This window comes from Anguilla rostrata, chromosome 12 (genome assembly GCF_018555375.3).
Source record: "Anguilla rostrata isolate EN2019 chromosome 12, ASM1855537v3, whole genome shotgun sequence".
Classification (NCBI taxonomy): Eukaryota; Metazoa; Chordata; class Actinopteri; order Anguilliformes; family Anguillidae; genus Anguilla; species Anguilla rostrata.
In genome coordinates, this window is record NC_057944.1 from 1,407,469 (window position 1) to 1,431,914 (window position 24,446).

The following is a 24,446-nucleotide window of genomic DNA, read 5'->3' on the forward strand; positions in this document are numbered from 1 at the left end:
TTGCGCATTAGGCTATAGAAACTGCAGGGGGCTCAGTTATAAAATGAACTTGTATGTGCATACGTCAAGTGAAGACCTGACATAGAGCCACAACCGTTTCCACGGTCAAATCGAGTCATGTTGAAATTTTATAAATCACTGCTTTAACTGATTTTCTACGTACGCGCCACACAGTTGATCTAAAATACGTTTTATAAATGAGGCCCCAGATGTAGTAACCTAGTATGAAAGTTCACTGATGTCCTCTATTCTACTGCCCGCTTGTGGAAAATAACGCGCAGGCCAGTTTAGATGGAGCGTCACGTGTATATTGCGCCCGACAATAAACAGATTATTTTTGTGAATTATATGCAAATGATATTCGAATATATTTGAATTCTAACTAATTACAAAAGCTAATATTCAAACTCAATTTCATGGCACTTTTGACAGCCTTACAGCCCTGTTAGTTTATATTAATGTGTGTAAGGGGTGTAACACACTGCTATGTGTTTGACACACACAGCCCTGTTCGTTTATATTAAGGTGTGTAGCACACTGCTATGTGTTTGACACACACAGCCCTGTTAGTTTATATTAAGGTGTGTAACACACTGCTGTGTGTCTGACACACACAGCCCTGTTAGTTTATATTAATGTGTGTAAGGTGTGTAACACACTGCTGTGTGTTTGACACACACAGCCCTGTTAGTTTATATTAATGTGTGTAAGGTGTGTAACACACTGCTATGTGTTTGATACACACAGCCCTGTTAGTTTATATTAATGTGTGTAAGGTGTGTAACACACTGCTATGTGTTTGACACACACAGCCCTGTTAGTTTATATTAATGTGCTGTAAGGTGTGTAACACACTGATATGTTTGATACACACAGCCCTGTTAGTTTATATTAATGTGTGTAAGGTGTGTAACACACTGCTATGTGTTTGACACACAGCCCTGTTAGTTTATATTAATGTGTGTAAGGTGTGTAACACACTGCTATGTGTTTGACTCACACAGCCCTGTTAGTTTATATTAATGTGTGTAAGGTGTGTAACACACTGCTATGTGTTTGACACACAGCCCTGTTAGTTTATATTAATGTGTGTAAGGTGTGTAACACACTGCTATGTGTTTGACACACACAGCCCTGTTAGTTTATATTAATGTGTGTAAGGTGTGTGTGTCCTTCTCTCTGCAGGCTGTCAGGCTGTAGAGTCACACAGAGAGGCTGTGATTCTCTGGCTTCAGCTCTGTGTTCAAACCCCTCACACCTGAGAGAGCTGGACCTGAGATACAATCACCCAGGAGACTCAGGAGTGAGAGCGCTGTCTGCTGCTAAACTGGACACACTCACACTGCTGTAAGTACAGAGAGTTTCCACACTGCACCTCACACACACACACACACACACACCTGAGAGAGCTGGACCTGAGATACAATCACCCAGGAGACTCAGGAGTGAGAGCGCTGTCTGCTGCTAAACTGGACACACTCACACTGCTGTAAGTACAGAGAGTTTCCACACTGCACCTCTCTCACACACACACACACCTGAGAGAGCTGGACCTGAGATATAATCACCCAGGAGACTCAGGAGTGAGAGCGCTGTCTGCTGCTAAACTGGACACACTCACACTGCTGTAAGTACAGAGAGTTTCCACACTGCACCTCACACACGCACACATACAGACACACACATGCACACATACACACACACGCAGAAGGGGTTGGGGGGGGGGATCTACAGTGGAGGGTGCTGCGCGGGATCACTGCAGTAAATAGTTTTATTTCTGTGATGAACCCGGCAGGATCCCACCATTGTCCATTCTGCATGGAGAGAGAATCTGTTAATCATTGTTTTTCGGGGTGTGCCAGACTTCAGCCTCTCTTTTCTTTTTTGGGAAGTTTATTTTGGTTACTAGGGGAAACATTTACAAGTGATATTTTTATCCTTGATTTCCAATAAACACAAAGACAGATAAGTGCCAGCTCATTAATTTAATTTTGAGGCGAGAATAGCTGTTTCTACAATTGGTGGAAAAATATGATTGGTGGAGGGGACAGACAAGATGAGGTTGTTGTAGTTAGGGGTTTGGTCAGGGACACAGTGATGGTGGAGTTTCAGTATTACAAAGCAATGGAGAACCTGAGTGTGTTTCAGAGTGTGTGTGTTATAAGGGTGTTTAAAGTTCAGTGGAGGGGTGGGAGCTATTTTTGCACATGGAATAGGGCGGGGGAATGTAATAAGTTTCCTTTGTGACAGATTTGTGTGTTTTTCATATGATCGTGGTTTTGTGTTTTATTGTGTCTTTGTTTTTATTTAAGTGATGTCATTGGTGTGTTGAGAGTGGAAATGAAGGATTGTTAAAATTCAAAATTCTGTTCTGCTGTTCTTACAGTGTGGACCATGGAGGAGAGAACAGGACCAAACCAGGACCCAGGAAATGTGAGTGTGTATCGACACAGAACACTTTCCATAAAAACACACTCTGCTGTGTGTGTGTGTGTGTGTGTGTGAGAGAGAGATTAGTCTCTTACACACATAAACACACAAACAGAAACACGCATGTACACAAACGCACACACGGAGGTACTATGACAGCCCTTTCTCTCTCACACACATAATGAGGTGAATATTAATAATGATAATTAATCTCATTAATGTCTCTGGTGTGCAGACGGCTGTCAGCTCTCACTGGATCCAAACACAGCGCACAGAAACCTGTCTCTTTCTGAGGGGAACAGGAGGGTGACAAACACACTGGGGAGAGAGCAGCCATATCCTGATCATCCAGAGAGATTTGAGCACTGGGAGCAGGTTGTGTGCAGAGAGAGTGTGTGTGAGCGCTGTTACTGGGAGGCTGAGTGCAGTGTGTCTGAGAGGGGAGGGGTTTCTATAGCAGTGACAGATAAAGGAATCAGCAGGAAAGGAGAGGATTCTGACTGTGTGTTTGGAGAGAATAAAAACTCCTGGAGTCTGTGGTGCCGTAAACTCAGAGACTCTGATGAACTCAGATACTCTCTATGGCACAATGAGAACCCAACACACATACCTGTCCCCCCCTCCCCCTACCGCAGAGCAGGAGTGTGTGGTGATGATGATGTTGGTGATGATGATGATGATGGTAGAGGAGTGTGTGTGTACAAGGTAGGAGTGTGTGTGGACCGTCCAGCTGGCACTTTGTCCTTCTACAGCGTCTCTGACTCTGACACACTGACCCTCCTGCACAGATTCCACACACACTTCACTCAACACACACCCCTCTGTGCTGGATTTAGAGTGTGTGACTCCTCCTCAGTGTCCCTCTGCCAACTGGAGTAGAGACACACACGCACTCATGTGCGCGCACACACACACACACACGCACACTCAGATACACATAGACACACCCACACCTACACACACTCATATACACATACACACACACACCACACTCATGTACACATACACGCACACTCATATACCCAATCACACACATGCACACACACACCTACACACATGGAAACACACGATCTCTCGCACACACAAACACACATTCACCAGTGCACTCTCACGCGTACGCATGCATGCATATGTACACACTCTCATAACCGTATGCACACACACACACACACTCTCTCTCTCATACTCAGTCACTCACACACACCCTCTCTCTCTCACACACACTCACATCCACAGTCACACACATATTCACACAAACGCACGCACACACACACAAACTCATGCACTCACGCACACACACATACATGCGTGCAGAGACACAAACACGTTCTCATTCCCATACGCATGCACACACATGTATAAACACACACACATTCCTCTTGCCCATACACACGCGCGCACACACAAACTCATGCACTCACACATACGCACTCACACAGACACACATACATGCATGCATGCACATTATACACATGTCTACACAAACATTCTCATACCCATACATACACACACACACACACGTATAAACAAACACACACACATTCACAAAGGCACTCTCACGCACACACACACAAACTCATGTACTCACGCACACACACATACATGCGTGCAGAGACACAAACACGTGTCAACACACACACACATTCTCATTCCCATACGCATGCACACACATGTATAAACACACACACATTCCTCTTGCCCATACACACACGCGCACACACACACTCATGCACTCACACATACGCACTCACACAGACACACATACATGCATGCACGCACATTATACACATGTCTACACAAACATTCTCATACCCATACATACACACACACACGTATAAAAACACAAACACACATTCACAAAGGCACTCTCACGCATACACAAATACACACACTCATTCTCAGTCACACACATACTCTCACATCCACAGTAATTCACTCAAACGGACGCACACTCACACACACGCATACACACACAAATGTATAAACACACACAAACACATTCTCTTACCCATACACACACACACCCGTGTGCACACACACATACTCATGCACTCACACACATGTACACACACACAGACATACACACATACATGCGTGCACAGGCACGCACACACTTTCTCTTACCCATTTACACACGCAACCCGGGCACACACACACACACATACTCACACACTCACTCATATGCACACGCATACTCACATCCACAGTCACTCCCACAAACATTCACAAATACACACACACAAACACACTTGCAACCTTCCTTGACCAATGCCTTACCAGTGCAATTTCAGCTGTACCCAATATTAACCTCAGTACAGCTTAAACCCTGTACATAAGAGTATGATCTTTCAGCATGTTCAGGTTATTTCAAATGTTAAAGGTGTGTTAATGTACTTTTGATTATTAAAACATTAATATAACATTGAGTGTAATAATGGCAAAATATGGCAGGGTAAAATGTTTTTGAAGCAATAACTCTCTCCTGTATCTGCATCTTTGTATAAGAGAAGCCAGTGGCACTCCTCCACTTAAATGTGCATTTTACTAGTTTTTATAGTTGCTTTCATTCATTTTCATAAGAGTTCCAATGTGCAAATTTCTGTGGGCAAATGCGGCTGATAGGGAGAATGCAGAATGGTCACTGCAGTGTACTTATTTCCTTTCATTACTGTAAACAATGATGGGTTGAGTTTCCTTATTTATTGGGTCTGTTGCTTTTATTTTCTGTATTTTCAGACAATAATCTTCAATGATTAAACCTGAATTATAAAAAACCTTCAAATGTGTTGGTGTTATGATTTATTTTTGTGTGATGTATTTAACTCCTGTGACACAGTAGTACTTATTTCATATTCTGTATGGGATTATGTTTGGGCTCAATATGAGCAGATCAGCATGGGGTTAAAATCTGCACAGTTGAAGCAATGACATTCATCTACAGTAGTGGAAATAAAACCCATTATAAGAAAAGTTGTGTAGTGTCTGATGAATGGTTGCTTCTGTTACTGTAGTGTAACCACAATTCAATACATTTAGAAAACTACTTGTCTATTGAGCAGGTGTGTTTATATTACCTCTCAAAGAAATGGTTTTCCTGCAGGTTTTAACCTGTATCTGCTGCACATCAGTTGAATGGATTAGACCACGAAGCCAAAATCAAGGCAGAAGTGTAGTTTGCATGACATCCAGTCTCTGAGATGTTCCTGAGACCCTACAGTTTTTTCATTTTTTCAGATGAATTTCTAGTAACTGCAGTCACACATTACAAATGCATTACAGTATGATATGATTGCTTTGACTCAATGTGCAAAACACAAATTGCTGTACCTACATACAAAGTGCAAAATTCTAAATTGCACACTCAGTTTTCACAGTACTGTCACTTCATATTAAGACATCCAAATTGTTATTGCTAGACATGCAGATTGTGATAGTCAACATGTGTGCAATCCTGTCTTGTCACTTCCAACCACATTGTCCAGGTGAGTTTCATTGCAGCACGATTGGTAATCCCTTCAGCACTACATAAAAGGCTGATTTACAGCACTACATTCAGCACTTTCTGACAACATGGAGCAGCCCAATGCAGTTGGTATTGATGGACGAATTTAGATCTTGATCAAATGAATTTAGAGCCACTGTGATTGACCATGTTATAAATCCAGGCCTAACAATGAGAGAAGCTGGAAGGATTGTACAGCCAAACTTTAAAAGGTCAACAGTGGCCTCTAATAAGTTTTTGTACTGAACATTGATTAGTCAATAATTTACTGCAAAATGTGACACTGTAATTACATGTGATGAAAAACACGTTTTCAATGTACAAAAATGCCAAGTTACACATACAAAGCATGATCTATAAGTCATTACTTCAAATCTACGCCTGCCATTAAAAGTATTGATATTAAAATTGTGCCAAGTTACATGAAACAATATTGGATATCTTAGCTCACAGCTAAACAAGCTGTATTCCACAGCAATGCTGCCCCATGTTTCCTATATTTTTTCAAGTAATTTGGCCTTGATAAAACATTGTCTGGATCATTTATGAAACATAGCAGAACAGCTGTGGAGGTGTGGTATTCGAATCTCTGTGCGTGTGTGTGTATATGTGTGTGTGTGTGTGGGGCTGGGGCCTGGCAGGCTGTGTGTTAATGTACTCTGAGGCAGTGTGCATCAGTGTGCTGTGTGTGCTCTGTATACAACAACAATAAGCATCATCAGTGCGTCGACCAGTGCATTTCTTTGAAATTGCACCTCCATCCTCATGCTAAATGGAATTTAATAAAATCATTATATGTCGTGGCAGGAGCTGGAAATGGGCAAAAGTATCAGAGTATTTTATTGACAACTATCAGATCTGTGAGTTTGTTGGAATACTGTAAACACAAAGCAGATGCATTCTGTCACCTGGTGGACATGTGACAATACTGCAAGTGCTCCAGAGGTTGAGTTTCAAGGCAGAAGTCGGCAGATTCTCAAGAGTTTACTAAACTGAAAGTAAATTACAATGTAAAAAAAAGAGAAAAAGTAAAGAATCATCAATGCCGTGTCTAACCTTGTGTGCAAACGGCAGTGGGTCCATCTTGTTTTTGGTATCATTGAGTATAAATGACAGCACTATTTTCTCCAAAAAATCTATTGGAAGTGATGTCAGAGTGATCATGCTGGCTTTTTACATGAAACTTTAACTAAAACTTCAAAAAAGGAGAAAATATAAGCAATTTTTACATAATTTTATAACTTGAATATGTAACATGACCTCGTGAGGCCAAAACATATATACAGTATTTTGATGGTTGTGTTTTTAAATTTATCTCACCAGTGTGAAATCAATGCTCCATAAGACCTATTCATATGAGGCCTGTGTGAATCATTTTGATGGAAAAAGTCCATTTTGAGAAGAGAGAACATGGTTTTGAATGCATGAATGCATTTTGCAAGAGATTTGTGTAGTTTTGGAAAAAGGTTAACTGTTGCTGTGCTTTGTGTGTAGAGTTTTGAGAAATTGAGCTATAGTTTCAGGAAATGTGTTTAAACAATTGAGAAAAACTGTAAAATAAAAATACGTGAATCGACAAAAGTAATTTGTGTTTTAATGAGAGACAGAGCGCTACAGAAAGATGTTATTAGTGGGGTCTCATTGTCGGTAGACGCCGATTGTTTTTTGGAGGTAGAAGCAGTTTTAGGGGCAAAGCAGATGAAAAGCTATTGGGAGGAAAAAGAACAAGAACATGGATCAGTACTTGTAGAATATGAGGGAGAATTACCAGAAAGAGTCTATTTAGATTATGTTTGTTACAGGGTGAGGGAATATGAGAGGGTTCCACTGAGGTGCTATTGGTGTCAGGATTATGGACACCTGGCAGCAGTGTGTAGGAAAAAGGATCACAGGTGTAGAAGGTGTGGGAAAGATGGGTGTTCTGATTGTACGGTGTCTAAAGAACAGGCAATATGCTTTCACTGTGGGGGAAATCATGAAGCGGGAGAAAAGCAGTGTGAAAGAAGGAAGAGGGAAAGTGAGGTGGAAAGAACACGAGTGCAGAATAAAATAACATATGCAGAAGCAATGAAGAGATTGAGGGCAGAAGCGGGAACTGAGAGGAAGGAGCAGAATAGAACTGGAATAGAGGGAAAAGATCAAGGGAGATGTGACAAAGAAATCATGCATTTGAATAGAAGAAGGTTTCTGGCATTTATTGCGATGGTGATTAACTGTGCAAGCGAGATAGAAACAAAATCAGAGAGAATCAGGATGGTGGTGGATGCAGCGAAAGAGATTTTGGGTATAACTGATGTGAAAGGGGACGAAATACAGGGAATTTTGGCAAAAGGGTTTGGAGGGAGTCAGGGAGACGCCAGGGATAGAGCGAAATAGCAAAAAATTGTGGTTCAAGTATGGGAGGGTGGGGCTATTGTTTTATTACATTTTTTTTTGAGAACTAAATCAGATGCCAATGTACACAGTAGGGGGCGGTAATGCACCAATTAAGGTTTGCCAACCGCCATTAAAACCAGAGAAAAGAAGAAGAAGACTCGGGTTCTGGTTCCTTGTGTTCTTGTGTATGTATCTGCCTGCTTGTGTTCTTGTGTGTTCTGCTTGTGTTCCGCCTGCTTGTGTTTCTGCCTCTGTGTTTTCCGCCTGTGTATGTTCTGCTGTTGTGTCTCCTGTGTTCTGCATCGCCTGTGTTCTGCTCTGTGTTCATTTGTATTTTGAGAAGTTTTGCTTTTTCCCTTTCTGAAGATTTTTGTGTTTTAGAGAGTTGCCCTGTGTGGCCTTTTGTTTTTTATTTTTGAAGTAAAGGTTTTTGTTTAAACTTTCCTTTTGAGTTTCCTGTGTTTTTCACTCTGCACCTGGGTCCTCACCCCCAAAACGTGACAGAAGGAACCAGCCAGAGCTGGACCCAGCAGAGTTTTTTTTTCCTTTTCCCTTTTCCTGTGTTTTTTAGAGTTTTTTTTGTTTAAACATGCCATCAGTGTGGTAGAGTATTAGCGTTGGTGGGGCTGTAGGGGGCAGTATTTCCTCATTGATCGAGTAGAAAACCAGTGTCCATGGGTTCATTCCAATCACTTATTTTCACTCCTTGAAACTCTTCCTGTCCTTTCCTTGCTTCCTAGCGCCACTGAACGAAGGACGTGAAGAAAAGATGCAAGGATGAGATACGAGGAGGGAGGAATCGAGGCAGCATGTGTTAGGCAAATGGAACGTCCTTGCTTAGCATCAGTTTGAAGCCAGGCCATGTACAGTCGGCAAATGTGGAGAGGTGGACCGCAGGTAGATCATTTACACGTGACACGCTCCAAAAAAGATGCATCCTCACTGAAGCATCCTCCAGGAGCCTCCTCGCTCCTCCAAGGAGCATTAAACGGATTGGAACGTCCTTAAAGATGGCGGACTTGATTGATTTCCAGGTTACGCGAGGACCGAGATGAGGATGGATAAAATAAGCGATTGGAATGAACCCCTGGTGTAATGACACTGGTGAAGGAGAAGCTCTCTACAGAATGAGACGTAAAGTTGAGACTCAGGCTCCCTGACGTTATCTCAAAGTGATGGGATGGCTTCCTCAGTTCAGGCAACTGACCATCCTCAGGTTCTGATTGGTTCAATAAACACTGACCATCCTCAGGTTCTGATTGGTTCAATAAACCCTGACCATCCTCAGGTTCTGATTGGTTCAATAAACCCTTCCTCTCCACGTCAGAGTGTTTCTGCAAAAAAATAAACAATCCTGCCTTGGACCATGCAGTGCTATATATCTGTACAGGATGGGAGTGACTAATATAAAACTAAAATAAAAGATGGCGAAGTACATCCTATTTATATACAGCATTTGGGAAATTATCAGTCTAAATCTATAAAAATTAATTTACTATGAGAATAACATTTGAACAGCTACTTTTTTTTGCCAAAGAGCTACCCCTCATCTCAGGCACAAGTAATTTCCTGAAGAAGCTATAGGGGGTTGGAGGAGGTTGGGGGGGATAAATATGACATATTTTCTTCAGTTCTGTCTGTATTTCAGTAAATGAGTACTCCGCATCCTTTAACATGGGGGTTATCAACCTTTACTGATCCAGAGACCCCCTCCCCCCACCCAGGCTCAAAGTCATCCAGGAGACCCTTTTAAGTTAAAAGATTATATCTATTATTAAGGTTTGTGGTTTGTGGGGGGTGGGGGTTCACATTGTGATTGCAGACCATGTGGTTGGGGAAGGGGGGGGGGGGGGTTTGGGAGATCAACAGACCCCCAAATGCAAACAAAATCTTTACCAGAATCATTAAATGCATTCTAAATGCAAGCTGCATGTGTTATGCAGTAGCAACATTTCATTTGTTTTTTGACAGGCTGTTGATTGTTGATTGGGTCCAACCCCGAAAATCTTGCTAATCACATGTTCCCACTGTGCCTTGCCTTTGGGATATGTCCAAATAAACAAGTCAGAAGTAAGGGCAGGGCAGGTCTGTAGGTTTCCCTGTTGACCTTTTCCACGGCCTTCCAAAATACATTGGTATTTGCCTGCAAATACATTGGGCCAAAACCAATTTCATGGCAGATGAGAGGAGAACGAGAGAGAAGCTGATGACTGATGTCACATCCTTTCTTTTCTTGGCCCTGGTCATGTTGACAGTCAACAGCAAATGGCAGCAGGTGATGGTGCTGGTCACAAGGTCATTTCAGAGAACACACCTCCAACAAACATGACCAAGACCTGACCATGTCACAATCAGTGTAGTAATCCTCTGTATCTAAATCACACATCATTTCTCTATTTTCTCTTCTCTCCTCAGCATGCCACCTCCTCCACCCCAGTCTTCCTTCACTGCAGATGACTTTGTAGCATTCTTTGACAAAAAGATTGCAGACATCCGCAGCTCCTTAGCCCCCTCTGCGTTCTCCGCCCCCTCTGCGTCCTCCACCCTCTGTTTCTCCACATTTTCTCTCCTCTCAGACACTGAAGTCTCCCAGCTTCTGCTCACCCACCGCCCTACCACCTGCGCCCTCGACCCTATCCCCTCATCTCTCCTTCAAGCAATCACACCAGACATCCTCCCTTTTGTCGCCTCCCTCGTGAACTCCTCCCTATCTTCTGGATGTTTCCCCTCATCCTTCAAGAAGGCCCACATCACCCCGCTGCTGAAGAAACCCACACTAGATCCTTCAGTCATTCAGAACTACCGCCCGGTATCTCTCCTCCTTTCCTATCCAAAACACTTGAACGTGCTGCATCTAACCAGCTCTCTGCTTTCTTCTCTGAGAACAACCTGCTTGATCCCCACCAGTCTGGCTTCAGGCCTGGCCACTCGACCGAGACTGCACTCCTCTCGGTCAGTGAGTCACTCCATGCCGCACGAGCAGCCTCCCTCTCCTCTGTCCTGATTCTTCTAGACCTCTCCGCTGCATTTGACACTGTGGACCACTCTACCCTCCTGTCCTCCCTGGCAGCAACAGGGATCCGTGGCACAGTCCTTGACTGGATTGAGTCCTACCTCTCTGACCGTTCCTTCCAGGTTGCCTGAGCGGGTAAGGTATCACCACCCCGTCCCCTCACCACCGGAGTTCCCCAGGGCTCAGTCCTTGGTCCCCTTCTCTTCTCCATGTACACCAGATCCCTTGGCCCTGTAATATCTGCCCATGGCTTGTCCTATCACTCCTATGCCGACGACACGCAACTCTTTCTCTCCTTCTCCTCATCGGACACACAGGTCCCTGCCCGCATCTCCGCTTGCCTGAGGGACATACAGAGCTGGATGGACAATCACCACCTGAAGCTCAACCCGGGAAAGACGGAGCTAATCTTTATTCCTGCTCTATCCTCTCCCCGTCCTCGACATTTCCATTTCCTTAGGACACACATCATCACCCTGCGCTAAGAATCTCGGAGTGATGATGGACAACAGGCTGTCCCTCTCCAACAACATTGCAGCAGTAACCCGGGCATGCAGATTTTTCCTATACAACATCCGCAGAATCCGCCCCTTTCTCACCACCTACTCAACCCAGCTCCTGGTCCAAGCAATGGTTCTATCCCGCCTGGACTACTGCAACTCTCTTCTGGCTGGACTACCGGCATCTGCCACCAGACCCCTGCAGCTCATTCAGAATGCTGCGGCTCGTCTGGTCTTCAACCTCCCCAGACACTCCCACGTAACTCCCCTGCTCACTACCCTCCACTGGCTGCCTGTTATAGCTTGCATCAAATTTAAAACATTGGTCCTAGCATACCAGGTAGTCAAGGGATCAGCCCCAGTATACCTCCACAAGATATTCAAACCCTATATGCCAGCCAGATCCCTCCGTTCTGCTACCTCAGGACGCCTAGCACCTCCCCCTCTTCGCACCTGCACTTCCAGAACACGTCTCCTGTCTGTTCTGGCCCCACGATGGTGGAATGACCTCCCTGTGGAGGTCAGAACAGCTGAGACTGTGACCCATTTCAAACGACGACTGAAGACCCACCTCTTCAGGCTGCACCTCTCCCCATCCCTCCCTTCCCCCCTGTAAATGACTAAACTTAGGGTTGTAACTAGGCAGCTGTTTCATAGGTGACTTAGGCGCATCAACTGTCTTAACGACTACTTGTATTTTAATTTATTTTTATTTTTATTTTTCCATAGATTACGTTGTTGCCATTCTCGTTGTTAGTGTTAATCAGTTTAACCATCAGGGTCCAAGTTGAACTATGCGGTTGTTCCCTGTACTTGGACCGGTACTTCTCTCTAGGGGTTTCGTCATACTTGTTCCTGGTTATGGTTATACACTTTGTTGTACGTCGCTCTGGATAAGAGCGTCTGCCAAATGCCTGTAATGTAATGTAATGTAATAGGAATACCTCCTCACTGGGACTGAATGAAGTCATAACACCACAGAAATACACAAAATGTATGATATGTTCAGTTGGATTCTCTACTTTTTGCAGGCAACTGGAAGTAAAGTAAAACAGAACTGGAAGTAAGGCACAAGGTTTTACTCTCAACAAAAACAAAGTGTACACGATCAAACTCAAGTAGAAACTTTATTAGTAAAACAAAAGAGGCCAAGTCTAGCATTAGCATACTTCTATCTACGCATCAAGTGCTTAGTGCCACAACAAGATTAAGTACTTTAAATATTAAAATACAACAGCCACTCGGTTATATATCTTTATCGCTATAGACTTCTGCAAACGGCACATGTAGCAGCTACAGCTCTTTAAATAGCTTTAAATATTCTTCTTGACATGCTATTTCTCTTTTGCCAGAGCCCCATCTAGTGGCTACTCAGCACAGTACAGTACAGTACACTCAGACAGCAAGGAGTAGGAGAGCAGGGTAAAGACAGTTTTAGGCACAGCAGTCCTGCCCTCTAGTGGACAGGAGGCTCCAGTGAAGGTGCAGCAGAGTTCCCTAGACGACCGACCACTGCAGGATGCTCATGTCCTTCCCTCCGGTAGAGATCAGGTGACTGTCGTCATGGAGAAAGGCAACGTTGGTCACATGGCTGCTGTGGCCTTTGTAAACATGACTTGGAGCCTAAGAGACAGAAAAGAAGACAGGCAAAGATTCAACAGGTTTAACACAAGCCTGAAAACTAGCAGATGAAAAAAGTCTTTAAAAAAAAAAGATAAAAACCAAATCCGCAGGGGGAAAATCTTTTATTTTCATCTGAATAACCAAAATAATTTCTCTGCACTTTCCAGATCATTCTAAAGCAGTGCTTCTCCACCTGCATGCAGCCAAATTTGCCAAACCAAATGCCACCATGCTAGACACCACACAGGGCTTATGTGTTTTGACACTAACAGCAAAATAAATGGCGTTTATAAATTTACAGATAGGACCATTCATGTACACAAATGTTGGAGCGAATTCGTATGCAGGATATTGTGGTGGGTAGATTGTTGAGCAGAGTGTGTGATTGTCTTGGGTATGAATGTTGAGTCACAGCTGTAATGTGATTGTGGATTTGGGTATGAATGTTGGGAAGCACAGCTGTAATGTGATTGTGGATTTGGGTACGAATGTTGGGAAGCACAGCTGTAATGTGATTGTGGATTTGGGTACGATGTGGCTCCACAGCTGTATGCATGGGATTTGGGGAATAGGCTTTCCACCCTTGGCGTGAGCAGGGTTGGGAACAAGCGCACTTTGCACAAGTCGTGAGAGCCCGACCTGGCTCATGTGACCTGCACACGGCGCGATACTGCCTCAGACATTGGCAGAGCCGACAAACAAAAACATAACAACACATCATGATGAGAACAGACCATTCAGCTCATCTATACCATTTACCTACAAATGAGAGAGTATCTAGCGCTAACCAGTCACAAACTAAATTATCAAATGCTGTATCAGACCTGCACACAGACCCCTGAGGGTCTGTGCCTCTACTACATGACCTGGCAGGTTGTTCCACACATTAAAAATGCTTCCTGACACGCTTGGGTAATTTACTTTTTTCCTCAATTTCCACCAATGCCCCCCTTTTCAACTGACAGAACTAAACCTGAACTGACACTCACCGAACACACTAAAGCAGCCCCAGGGGTGAGCACCCACTCACCGAACACACTAAAGCAGCCCCAGGGGTGAGCACCCACTCACCGAACACACTAAAGCAGCCCCAGGGGGGTGAGCACCCACTCACCGAACACACTAAAGCAGCCCCAGGGGTGAACACCCACTCACCGAACACACTAAAGCAGCCCCAGGGGTGAGCACCCACTCACCGAACACACTAAAGCTCAGCACGCAGGTGGAGGTGGCCCACTCCAGGTTCCGCACAGTGTCTGCACTGGTCAGGTGTTTGCCACTCGCGGCTTCCCCTGTGGAGCGGGGAAAGAACGGGGGCGTGAGCAGCAGTGTGTGGACTGTGACCGGCTCTCTGACCAGACTGCGACTCTCTAAGAAAAAGGCTCACAGAATAAGATCTCGTAGTCTCCTGAGTTGGTGACGATGTACTGGCTGTCGGCGGACCAGTCCAAGTGGGTCACAAAACTGGAGTGGCCCTGTGAAGTAAAATTAAGCAGAAACAAAGTCAAGCATTAATGAGGCTGTGTTATCCCCTTTAACTATTTCAACTGCTACATTCTTTTGCAATTGGGACTGTGAGAAATAACACAATATTAACATCTTGTTTATTCATGATATGAATGTGTACAGATATAGACTGATGTATGTAGAAAACTGAAGTCATTTGTTTTTGAAATGTGATATATCTATTTGCAAGACTAATAAATGAACATAAAAAAAGACTACACGTCCCATGAAGAGGTGCATTTTACCCACCGTGCATAAAGGGTATACACTGAAAATATGGACTGAAACAGAAATGGACTGTGCTCTAATGTCAGCCTTTAAAAAAATGATGCCCATATAAAAATAAATTCAGAAACCACATTCATGAGATCATTAAATATGAGGCTATATGAAAAAAAACGTCTTCACTGAATGGAAGCCTTATATAAGAAATATTACATACATTATTAAGATATATGGATATATATTACTTTATATATGTCTTCATTGCACTGTAAGTGAAATCCATTTATATTTTAAAGATATTGATTTACTTTTTGGATTTACCTCAATGAGTTAAGTGCTTATCAATAATCTCACTTTAAAAAAGTGCGTCTGATTGTAAATTCCTGTGTAATCAACCCGTACACCTGTGGTGATGTTTTACACTAAGCGTACATAACAGTAGACTCAGTATACAACAACATTTCACTGATGTAGGGAGTATGCCAAACTGTTGAAAACTCTTCAGCTACTTTTTTCTATATTTCACCTCATCTGAACTGAGAAAGACATACTTCGTAATTTATTAGAGAGAACTGGACATTGGTACCAATTAAAATGGAAGTCCTGTAAAACTACACATAATAAACCGTCTAAATGTGAAGAACCAACTTCATACATATACATTTAGTTATATTAATACAGCCTTATTTTATACATCAACTTTAAGACAAGCAACACGCTCAGAATTTTCTCATCGCGACCCACTAAACCCAATGGCGCAGACGTTGCTTCCTAAATTCAAACTGCTTTCCTAACGGCTATTTTGCGTCCTGCGACTTGGGTTACAACTGTGAATATGTAGGGATTCCTGGACGTGCCGATAGCGACCACAATTTCTCATATTAACCTCAAATACACAAGACAGGACACTTAACAGTATGCTAGCACATTTATGTCAAGTTCTATTCATTTATATGGGGCGGTCGATACAGGACCATGGGATTGTTTTGTTTAGGACAGGTTTAGGTCTCGGGTATTCCAGGAAGCTGGATTGTCAGCTCACCTGTGAAAAATATTTGGCTATAGTTTTTAATGTTTTGAATCTGAATTTGTAAAACTGAACTTGAATATATTAGGTGTCAATTAGTCATAAGTATTCATTATTGCTGTTTATTAACAAATGTTCAGAGAAGTTGTTGCATGCTATTTTAGAAGTTACCTGGCTAACTGAGCAATCCTGCTTGGTGCAATACCCCCACCTGGACTTTAGTTTCTGGAAGGCAGGTGTCTGAATGATAGACTTTGTATACAAAACCAAAGCTGACATTCCTTGCACCTTTCCATGAATAGTGGGAAATTTTATTTTTTTGGTTTATGTATGACCTGTGAACAAGTGGGCACTTTTTGCAATTAACTCAATTGAGTGCCATTTTTTGCTGGCATGTGACTTTTTTGTATTATATTTTGTTATAATTTTGTATAACATGTTGTTACGTTCCATGTCCTTGTGTGTGTTTTTTCCCTCTGTAATGCTGCAGGGGGGCCATTCATCATTCCATTCGCTGTCCCTGCTGTCAATCATTGTTATTCTGGTCCCACCTTCACCAATCACGTCCCTCCCCTGGAACATAAAAGCTGAGTGGCTGCTGCTGCTCACTGTCTCTCTTTCATTGATCTGTTTGTTTTTGCTGTGTGTTTATGTATGTGAGTGTAGAGATTTAGAGACCTGTGTGTGTAATTGTTCCCCTGCTTGTATGTATGCGTGGTTGTCTGTGTGTGGTCCAAGCCCTGGGGCAGGTAAGACAGAGGCCTCTATACACTGGTGCTACACGCAGGAGGAACTTGTTAACACATTAGGAAAGGGGTGGTTGCCAACCGTGTGTTTTGTTTGTAAGAGTAGTTAGATAGGCAGTCTTTTGTTGTGTTTAGTTAGTTAGTCAGATTATCTTTTGTTCTAGCTCTGTTTGGTTTTGTTTATTTCATTTCTTTGGCTACACCCATGTCCCTTGGCCTTGTGACCTTGTTGTGTCTTTGTTTTGTGTAAAACTTGTAAAAATGTAAGTAGCACTTCACTTGCACTCTCATAATATAACACCTTTAATAGCACCTGCAACCTTGTCTGTCCTGATTATTTCCACTAAACGTGCTCAACACCTTTCCACCCAGTCATTTTATATCACATAAATATGTTGCGTACTCCCTCCTGCCCCTAGATGCCTGAGTCGTAACACATGCACATTGTCAATTTGATCATTGTTTTACAAAGTAGTTTGAACTACTTTTTCTAAGTAGCTTTAGTTAACCAAACTAGATTTCGCCCTAGGGTAGCTTTGCTGTAGTTCAACTTCTTCCAGTGTGAAGTAATTGGTAGCTTGCAAAGCTATGCTTTCAAAGTAGCTTCCCCAACAATGTGCGTAGGTACATATATATCAACTGCCAAGGTGCACAGTGTCACAGCTGTGAATTTGTGCGTGCGTGCATGTGTGTGTGTGTGCGCACGCGTGTGTGTGCGCGTGTGTGTGTGAGAGAGAGACACATGTACACAAACACACACACAGAGGTACTATGACAGTCCTTTCAAATTCAAATTCAAATTCAAAATGCTTTATTGGCATGAAATACACTTGTACGTATTGCCAAAGTGTACACATAGAAACAGGAATAGGAAACATGAAATACAAACAACATTGTGGAAATGACACAAACAATGCAATCAACAGTGTGGCAATGGCCACAGCGAGTAGGCTATACAACAACAACAATAACAATAATAATTAAAAAATTATAATAATTCTAATTATAATAGTAATAATAATAATAATGTAAATAAAATAAAAAAAATTTAAAAAAAGAGATAGAAATGAATAAATAATTAAAATAAATATATCTGTGGTGGTCAACCAGTGTCCCTCAGATTATGGCAGGCCGAGATGTACTTTGCTGCTAGTGGAGCCGTTGGCCTTTCTCCTAGCAGGATTTGCATTTTTTCCTCATTTGTTTGGGAAAGGAAGTCCTTTATAATTAGAGAAAATTTGTTGAAATAATGTGTCCTAATTTCTGAATATTTTTCACAATGTAGGAGAAAGTGCATCTCTGTTTCCACCTCTCCTGTCTTACAGTGACCACATATACGTTGTTCTTTTGGTAACCATGTATTCCGGTGTCTGCCTTTTTCAATTGCAAGTGCGTGGTCACTGAGCCTGTACTTGGTCAGGATCTGCCTCTGCTTTGTATCTCTGATAGAGAAGAGATACTCAGCCAATTTGTAGTCTCTTTTTAGGGTCCGATAGCAATCTAGTTTGTTTTGTGTTTTGGTTACATTATCCCAATATTCCAGATAAGAGATTTTGGTCTGTTTCATTACTTGGTTTACTTTGATTTGTTGGTAAGCAGTGCTGGTATGAAGCTGGTCTGTGATTTGTGTTAGTTGGGTTAATGGGTTAGTCAGCTTCATTACTAGCTGACTGAGGGGACTCTTTTCATGACTGAGCTCTTGGGCTTTCATTGCCTTAAATTGCAATGTGTCTTGAGGACTTGAATTGAGGTGCATCCAGAATTTTAATGCTCTTTTTTGGATGTGAATCATTAATGGATAATGGCCTAATTCTGCCCTGCATGCATTATTTGGTGTTTTCCTTTGTACTTGTAGGATGTTTCTACAAAATTCTACATGCAGGGTCTCTATTGGATGTTTGTCCCATTTGGAATACTTCTGCTGGCTGAGTGGACCCCATACCTCACTTCCATACAGTGCAATGGGCTGAATTACACTATCAAATATTTTTAACCAGATTTTAATTGGTATAACAATTTTTTGAAGTTTTCTTTTTATAGCATAGAGTGCTCTTCGAGCTTTTTCTTTTAAAGCATTCACTGCCATGTTAAAGCTCCCTGATGCTGTAATTGTCAGACCAAGGTACGTATAATTTAGAGTGTGATCTAGGGCGGTGTTGCCTAGAAAAAACTGGAACCTGTTTTCCTGACATCTGGCTTTTTTCTGGAAGATCATTATTTTTGTCTTTTTTAAGTTTACTGTTAGTGCCCAGTTCTGACAGAAATCCTCTACCAGAGCTAGGTTCTGCTGTAACCCTTCTTCAGTGGGAGAGAGCAGAACCAGGTCATCTGCATAGAGTAAGAATTTTACTTCAGTGTCATGTAGGAGGAGGCCCGGGGTTGTAGACTGTTCCAACTGCACCGCTAACTCATTGATGTAAATATTGAACAGTGTTGGACTCAGACTACAGCCCTGTCTTACTCCCTGTTTTGGTGTGAAGAACTCTGTTCTTTGGTCGCCAATTTTCACTCCACATTTATTTTCTGAGTACATTGATTTAATTATATCATAAACTTTACCCCCTACACCACTTTGGAGAATTTTGTAGTATAATCCGTCATGCCAAATCGATTCAAATGCTTTCTTGAAATCAATGAAGCATGCAAAGATTTTTCCATTTTTTGTTTTGTGGACGTGTTTATTTATTAGGGTGTGTAGGGTGTAAATATGATCGGTGGTACGATGATTTGGGAGAAATCCAATTTGACTTTTACTCAGGACATTGTGTTCGTTAAGTAAGGTTACAATTCTTGAATTGATGATACTACAAAATACCTTCCCCAGATTACTGCTTACACAAATGCCTCTGTAATTATTGGGGTCTAATTTGTCTCCACTTTTATAAATTGGGGATATAAGCCCCCGGTTCCAAATGTCAGGAAAGCATCCTGAACTCAGTAGTTGGTTGAACAATTTAAGCAGAGCGTCATGCATTTCTGGGGTGCTATTTTTGAGCATTTCATTTCTAATTCCATCAAGACCACATGATTTTCTTGATTTTAGAGACTGGAGCTTTTCGATCAGTTCTTTGTGGGAAATTGGTTTATCCAATGGATTTTGATTATCCTTGATGGTTGATTCCAATTTGTTTAGTTGTTCATTAATCATAGTATGGTGTGTTTTTTGACTGATTTCACAGTATAGATTTTCAAAATATTGTTTCCAAATGGCTCCATCACTAATGGCTAATTTGTGTTGCTTTGCTGTGCTTAAATTGTTCCACAAATCCCAAAACTGGTTTTGATTAACTGATTCTTCAATATCATTCAGAGTTTTATTTATGTATTTTTGTTTTTTCTGTTTTAGGGTGTTTTTATATTCTTTAAGAGTTTGACAATACCTGAGGCGTAAATCAGAGTTGTATGGTTGGTTATGTTTTTGGTTTGATAATTTTCTTAGGTTTTTTCGAATATTTTTGCATTCAATATCAAACCAGTTTTCATTTTTGTTCAGCTTCCTTTTATTATGAACTTTTAGTTTAGCTTTATTTGCTGTTTTCTGGAAAATATAATTGATATTAGTAACAGCCAGATTTAAGCCTTCTCTGTTATTTTGGTAAGGAGTATTGATGAACGTGTTAATAGAGTTAGTTAATTCAGCTGATCTCATTGCTTTTGTGAATTCATCTGTGCTTGTTTCAGCCCATCTGTACGATTTATTAAGTTTATACAGCTTACAGGGCTGTGTGTTTGAGTTTCTGGATTGTCCAAATCTTTTCAGAAATACACTTATTTGATTATGGTCTGAAAGGGGGGTTTGTTGCCTGACAGTGAATGCACTAAAGAAGGAAGGGTCCATATCAGTGACAGCATAGTCCACAACACTAGTCCCAAGAGCTGAGCAGTATGTGAACCTTCCTAAAGAGTTCCCTCTGATCCTGCCATTAAGGATGTACAGGCCTAAGGCTTGACAGAGATGCACTAACTCCCTACCATTCTTATTTATTATATTGTCCGGATTATTTCTTTTTGTAGTGGTTGGTATAATGTACAATGTTCCAAATACATGATTGTTTCCTTGGGGATCAATACAGTCGAGTTCTGTTCCTGTTCTCGCGTTAAGGTCGCCACACAGTACCACATTTCCCTGGGCCTGGAAATGGCATATTTCTGTATGCAGAGCGTTGAAGAATTCCTCATTATAATAGGGGGATTCATGTGGGGCAGCGTAAGCTGGTTGCCTCAGTAGCACTTTGTATGAGAACAGTCCCATTTGTGTAAATGTTCACATTTAGCACTATACTGTCCAAATGTTCGTCTTCACAAACTGTTATTTTGCTCCCCTTTCCTATCCCTCCCTTCTGAATATGAGGGTAGTGCTTACACTGTGCCAGGCCTTGATGTTATTTGTGAAAAAAATTAAATTGTTTTTAACCTTATTGTTTGCCTTTTCAGCAAAGTCCACATATAGGGTTTCGGGGTTGTTTCTCATAACCGTTAGTTTATGTTTCTTCTTAGCCTTTGCACTTCTCAGCTTAGGAGGGTACGGAATCTCCACAGCAGCGTGCTTGGTTACCATGGTAACAGCTCAGAAAATTGATACTTTTCAACAGCTTTAACTGCCACTCCTTCTAGCCTTGGGTTGAGCTATTGAGCTATGCTAATGCTATCAGATCAGATTTTTTCTTTTTACTGTATTAAATACTATATTATTACTTTAATTAAAGAAAATATGTATATATTTACCCAAATGTTCTAATTTATGACTAATGTATACAGTTTCTCCCAAGGCTTACCTTTGCCTTTTATTTCCTTTAACTTTAGCTTATAGCTTAGCTTTGCTCCTAGCTTTCTTCTAGCTTTGTGCCTTCCCTTGTTATGTCCGTATTTAATTTATTTCCTTTTCTTCTTTTGTTTTTTATTGTATTCCCTCCTTCTGTGTTCTTCTTCTTTTCTTTAATTCTGCTTTTTATCGATTATATGTATTTTGTTTCACATCTAAACACTGTATTTGTTTGATATTTTTAAGAGCTCGTTCTTTAAGCAGCCACTCTCTAAGCATATGCTCTCTCTCCTTTCTCTCTCACACATAATGAGGTGAATATTAATAATGATAATTAATCTCATTAATGTCTCTGGTGTGCAGACGGCTGTCAGCACACACTGGATCCAAACACAGCGAACAGAGAGCTGTCTCTGTCTAAGGGGAACGAGAAGGTGACACACTTGGGAGAGAGAGGCCAGGTTGTGTGCAGAAAGTGTGTGTGTGTAAGCGCTGTTACCGGGAGGCTGTGTTCAGTGTGTCTGAGAGGGGACAGGTTTTTATAGCAGTGACATATAAAGGAATCAGCAGGAAAGGATGGGGTTCTGACTGTGTGTTTGGAGTCTGAAGTGCTTTAAACACAGTGACCCTGATAAACTCAGTTATTCTGCCTGTCACAATAATAACAAAACACACATACCTGCCCTCTCCTCCCCCTACCGCAGAGCAGGAGTGTGTGATGATGGTAGAGGAGTGTGTGTGTACAGGGTAGGAGGAGTGTGTGTGGACCGTCCGGCTGGCACTCTGTCCTTCTACAGCATCTCTCATTCTGACACACTGACCCTCCTGCACAGATTCCACACACACTTCACTCAACACACACCCCTCTGTGCTGGATTTAGAGCACACACACACTCTCTCTCACATACACTCCATCACACACACACACTCTAACACACACCCTTTCTCTCACACTCACACTCATGCACACGCACACACACCTACGCACACACTCGTGCACACACATACACACACACACACATACACACTCTCTCACACCCAATCACTCACACACACACACACACACACCTACACACATGGACACACACAATCTCTCGCACACACAAACACACACATTCACCAGTGCACTCTCACGTGCTCACACACATGCATGCATCCGTACACATGCTCATAACCGTATGCACACACACACACACTCTCTCTCTCTCTCTCATACTCAGTCACTCACACACACACACACTCTCTCTGCACGCATGTACGTGTGTGTGCGTGCATGAGTTTGTGTGTGAGTGCATGCATTTGTGTGAAAGTGTGTGTGACTGTGGATGTGAGTGTGTGTGTGTGTGTGTGTGTGTGTGTGTGTGAGAGACAAACACGTGTCAACACACACACTCATTCCCATAGGCATGCACACACGTATAAACACACACATATTCTCTTACCCATGCACACACACACTGATGCACACCTATGCACACGCACTCGCGTCCACAGTCACACACACATTCACACAAACACACAAACTCATGCACGTACGCACTGTGGCCTTCCTCACCACCCACAGTTGCAGTTGCCACAGCAATATAAGAACCAGTGCAGTGAGTCTCAGGATCAGTTAACAGAAAATTCATTTAATTGTATTAATTGTAGGGGGAAAGGGAAGGGGAAGCAAAAAAAGAACAGAAACTTCTTCCCGGTCGGGGTATCAGTCTTCCTCCCCAGGGTGAGTACAATCCTCCTGGGAAGACAAAGTGAACAGTGGTTAGGTGCGTGAGCTCGGGCACTGGCCAGCCCGCTCCAGGTCGGTCTCCACTCCTTCCTCCCTTCCGCAAAAAGGTTGAACGTTGCAATCCTACAATTCCTCTTTCTTTTTCCCTTGTTGGCTCACAGCCGCTTACCGCCCAATGAACCGATGAGGAGCGCCGCCAGGCGCACTTGCTCTCCCTAGTCCCGCGCAGCCCTCACTCCTCTGTGCTGCTCCTTATACCTTCGGTGAGGCAATCAGCTGAGCAGTCTCAGGTGTGCTGCAGCAGAGTGGAAAATTCCACATACCTGCACTCTGCTGCAGCCCTGTCCTTGGTGCTGATCCTTGGAGCTCACCTGGTCTGCAGCTTGCTGTCCCTGGTCCTGAAACCTTCCAATATTTCAGACGGGAGGTAATGTCCACTCACCACTTGTCCCAGCAGTCGCCGGTGGCGGGAGGCCCGGCCGCCCTGGTGCTTCTCGTGCTCTCTTGTGGAGCACCGATAGGGCCTCGGGGCGCCACAGCACACACACACACACACACACACATTCTCATTTCCTTACGCATGCACACACATGTATAAATAGACAAACATTCTCATACCCACACACACACACATTACCAAAGGCACTCTCACACACCCACACACATACACATACATACACTCATTCTCAATTGCACACACACTCTCACATCCACAGTAATTCACTCAAACAGATGCACACATTCATTCACAAATGCACACACACACACACACACACACACACATATAAACACACACAAACAAATTATCTTACCCATACACACATGCACCCGTGTGGACACACACAGACATACACACATACATGCGTGCACACACATACTCACACACATGCACGCACACATACACATGCACTTGCACACACATACTCACATCCGCAGTCACTCCCACAAACATATGCACACACACACATTCAGAAATACACACACACAAACACACTCTCACCCAATCA

The 24,446-nt window shown here is 42.6% G+C and overlaps 3 protein-coding genes across 48 annotated transcripts in view; 1 reads left to right on the plus strand and 2 right to left on the minus strand.

The window, feature by feature from the left end:
• Positions 1 to 24,446, plus strand: part of LOC135235493 (NACHT, LRR and PYD domains-containing protein 12-like) — a 419,768-nt gene that overhangs the window by 344,635 nt on the left and 50,687 nt on the right. For 2 of the 42 annotated variants that reach the window (XM_064300981.1, XM_064300992.1), the window contains one exon: positions 2,666 to 5,212. The exons of the other annotated variants lie outside the window; for them this stretch is intronic. In XM_064300981.1, coding sequence (XP_064157051.1) covers positions 2,666 to 3,309 — 644 coding nt within the window. In that variant the 3' untranslated portion in view covers positions 3,310 to 5,212. Of the gene's footprint in view, positions 1 to 2,665; positions 5,213 to 24,446 lie in introns of those variants that run through there. 42 annotated transcript variants of the gene reach the window in all.
• LOC135235498 (cytochrome P450 2M1-like) overlaps positions 1 to 24,446 on the minus strand; it is a 340,188-nt gene that overhangs the window by 249,262 nt on the left and 66,480 nt on the right. The gene's annotated exons all lie outside the window — the stretch shown is intronic.
• LOC135236660 (echinoderm microtubule-associated protein-like 2) lies at positions 12,930 to 14,952 on the minus strand (the record flags this gene model as incomplete). The annotated part of the gene is made up of 3 exons (XM_064303146.1): positions 12,930 to 13,444; positions 14,600 to 14,736; positions 14,832 to 14,952. Coding segments are annotated over 3 exons (384 nt in total), but the record flags the coding sequence as incomplete, so codon positions are not given.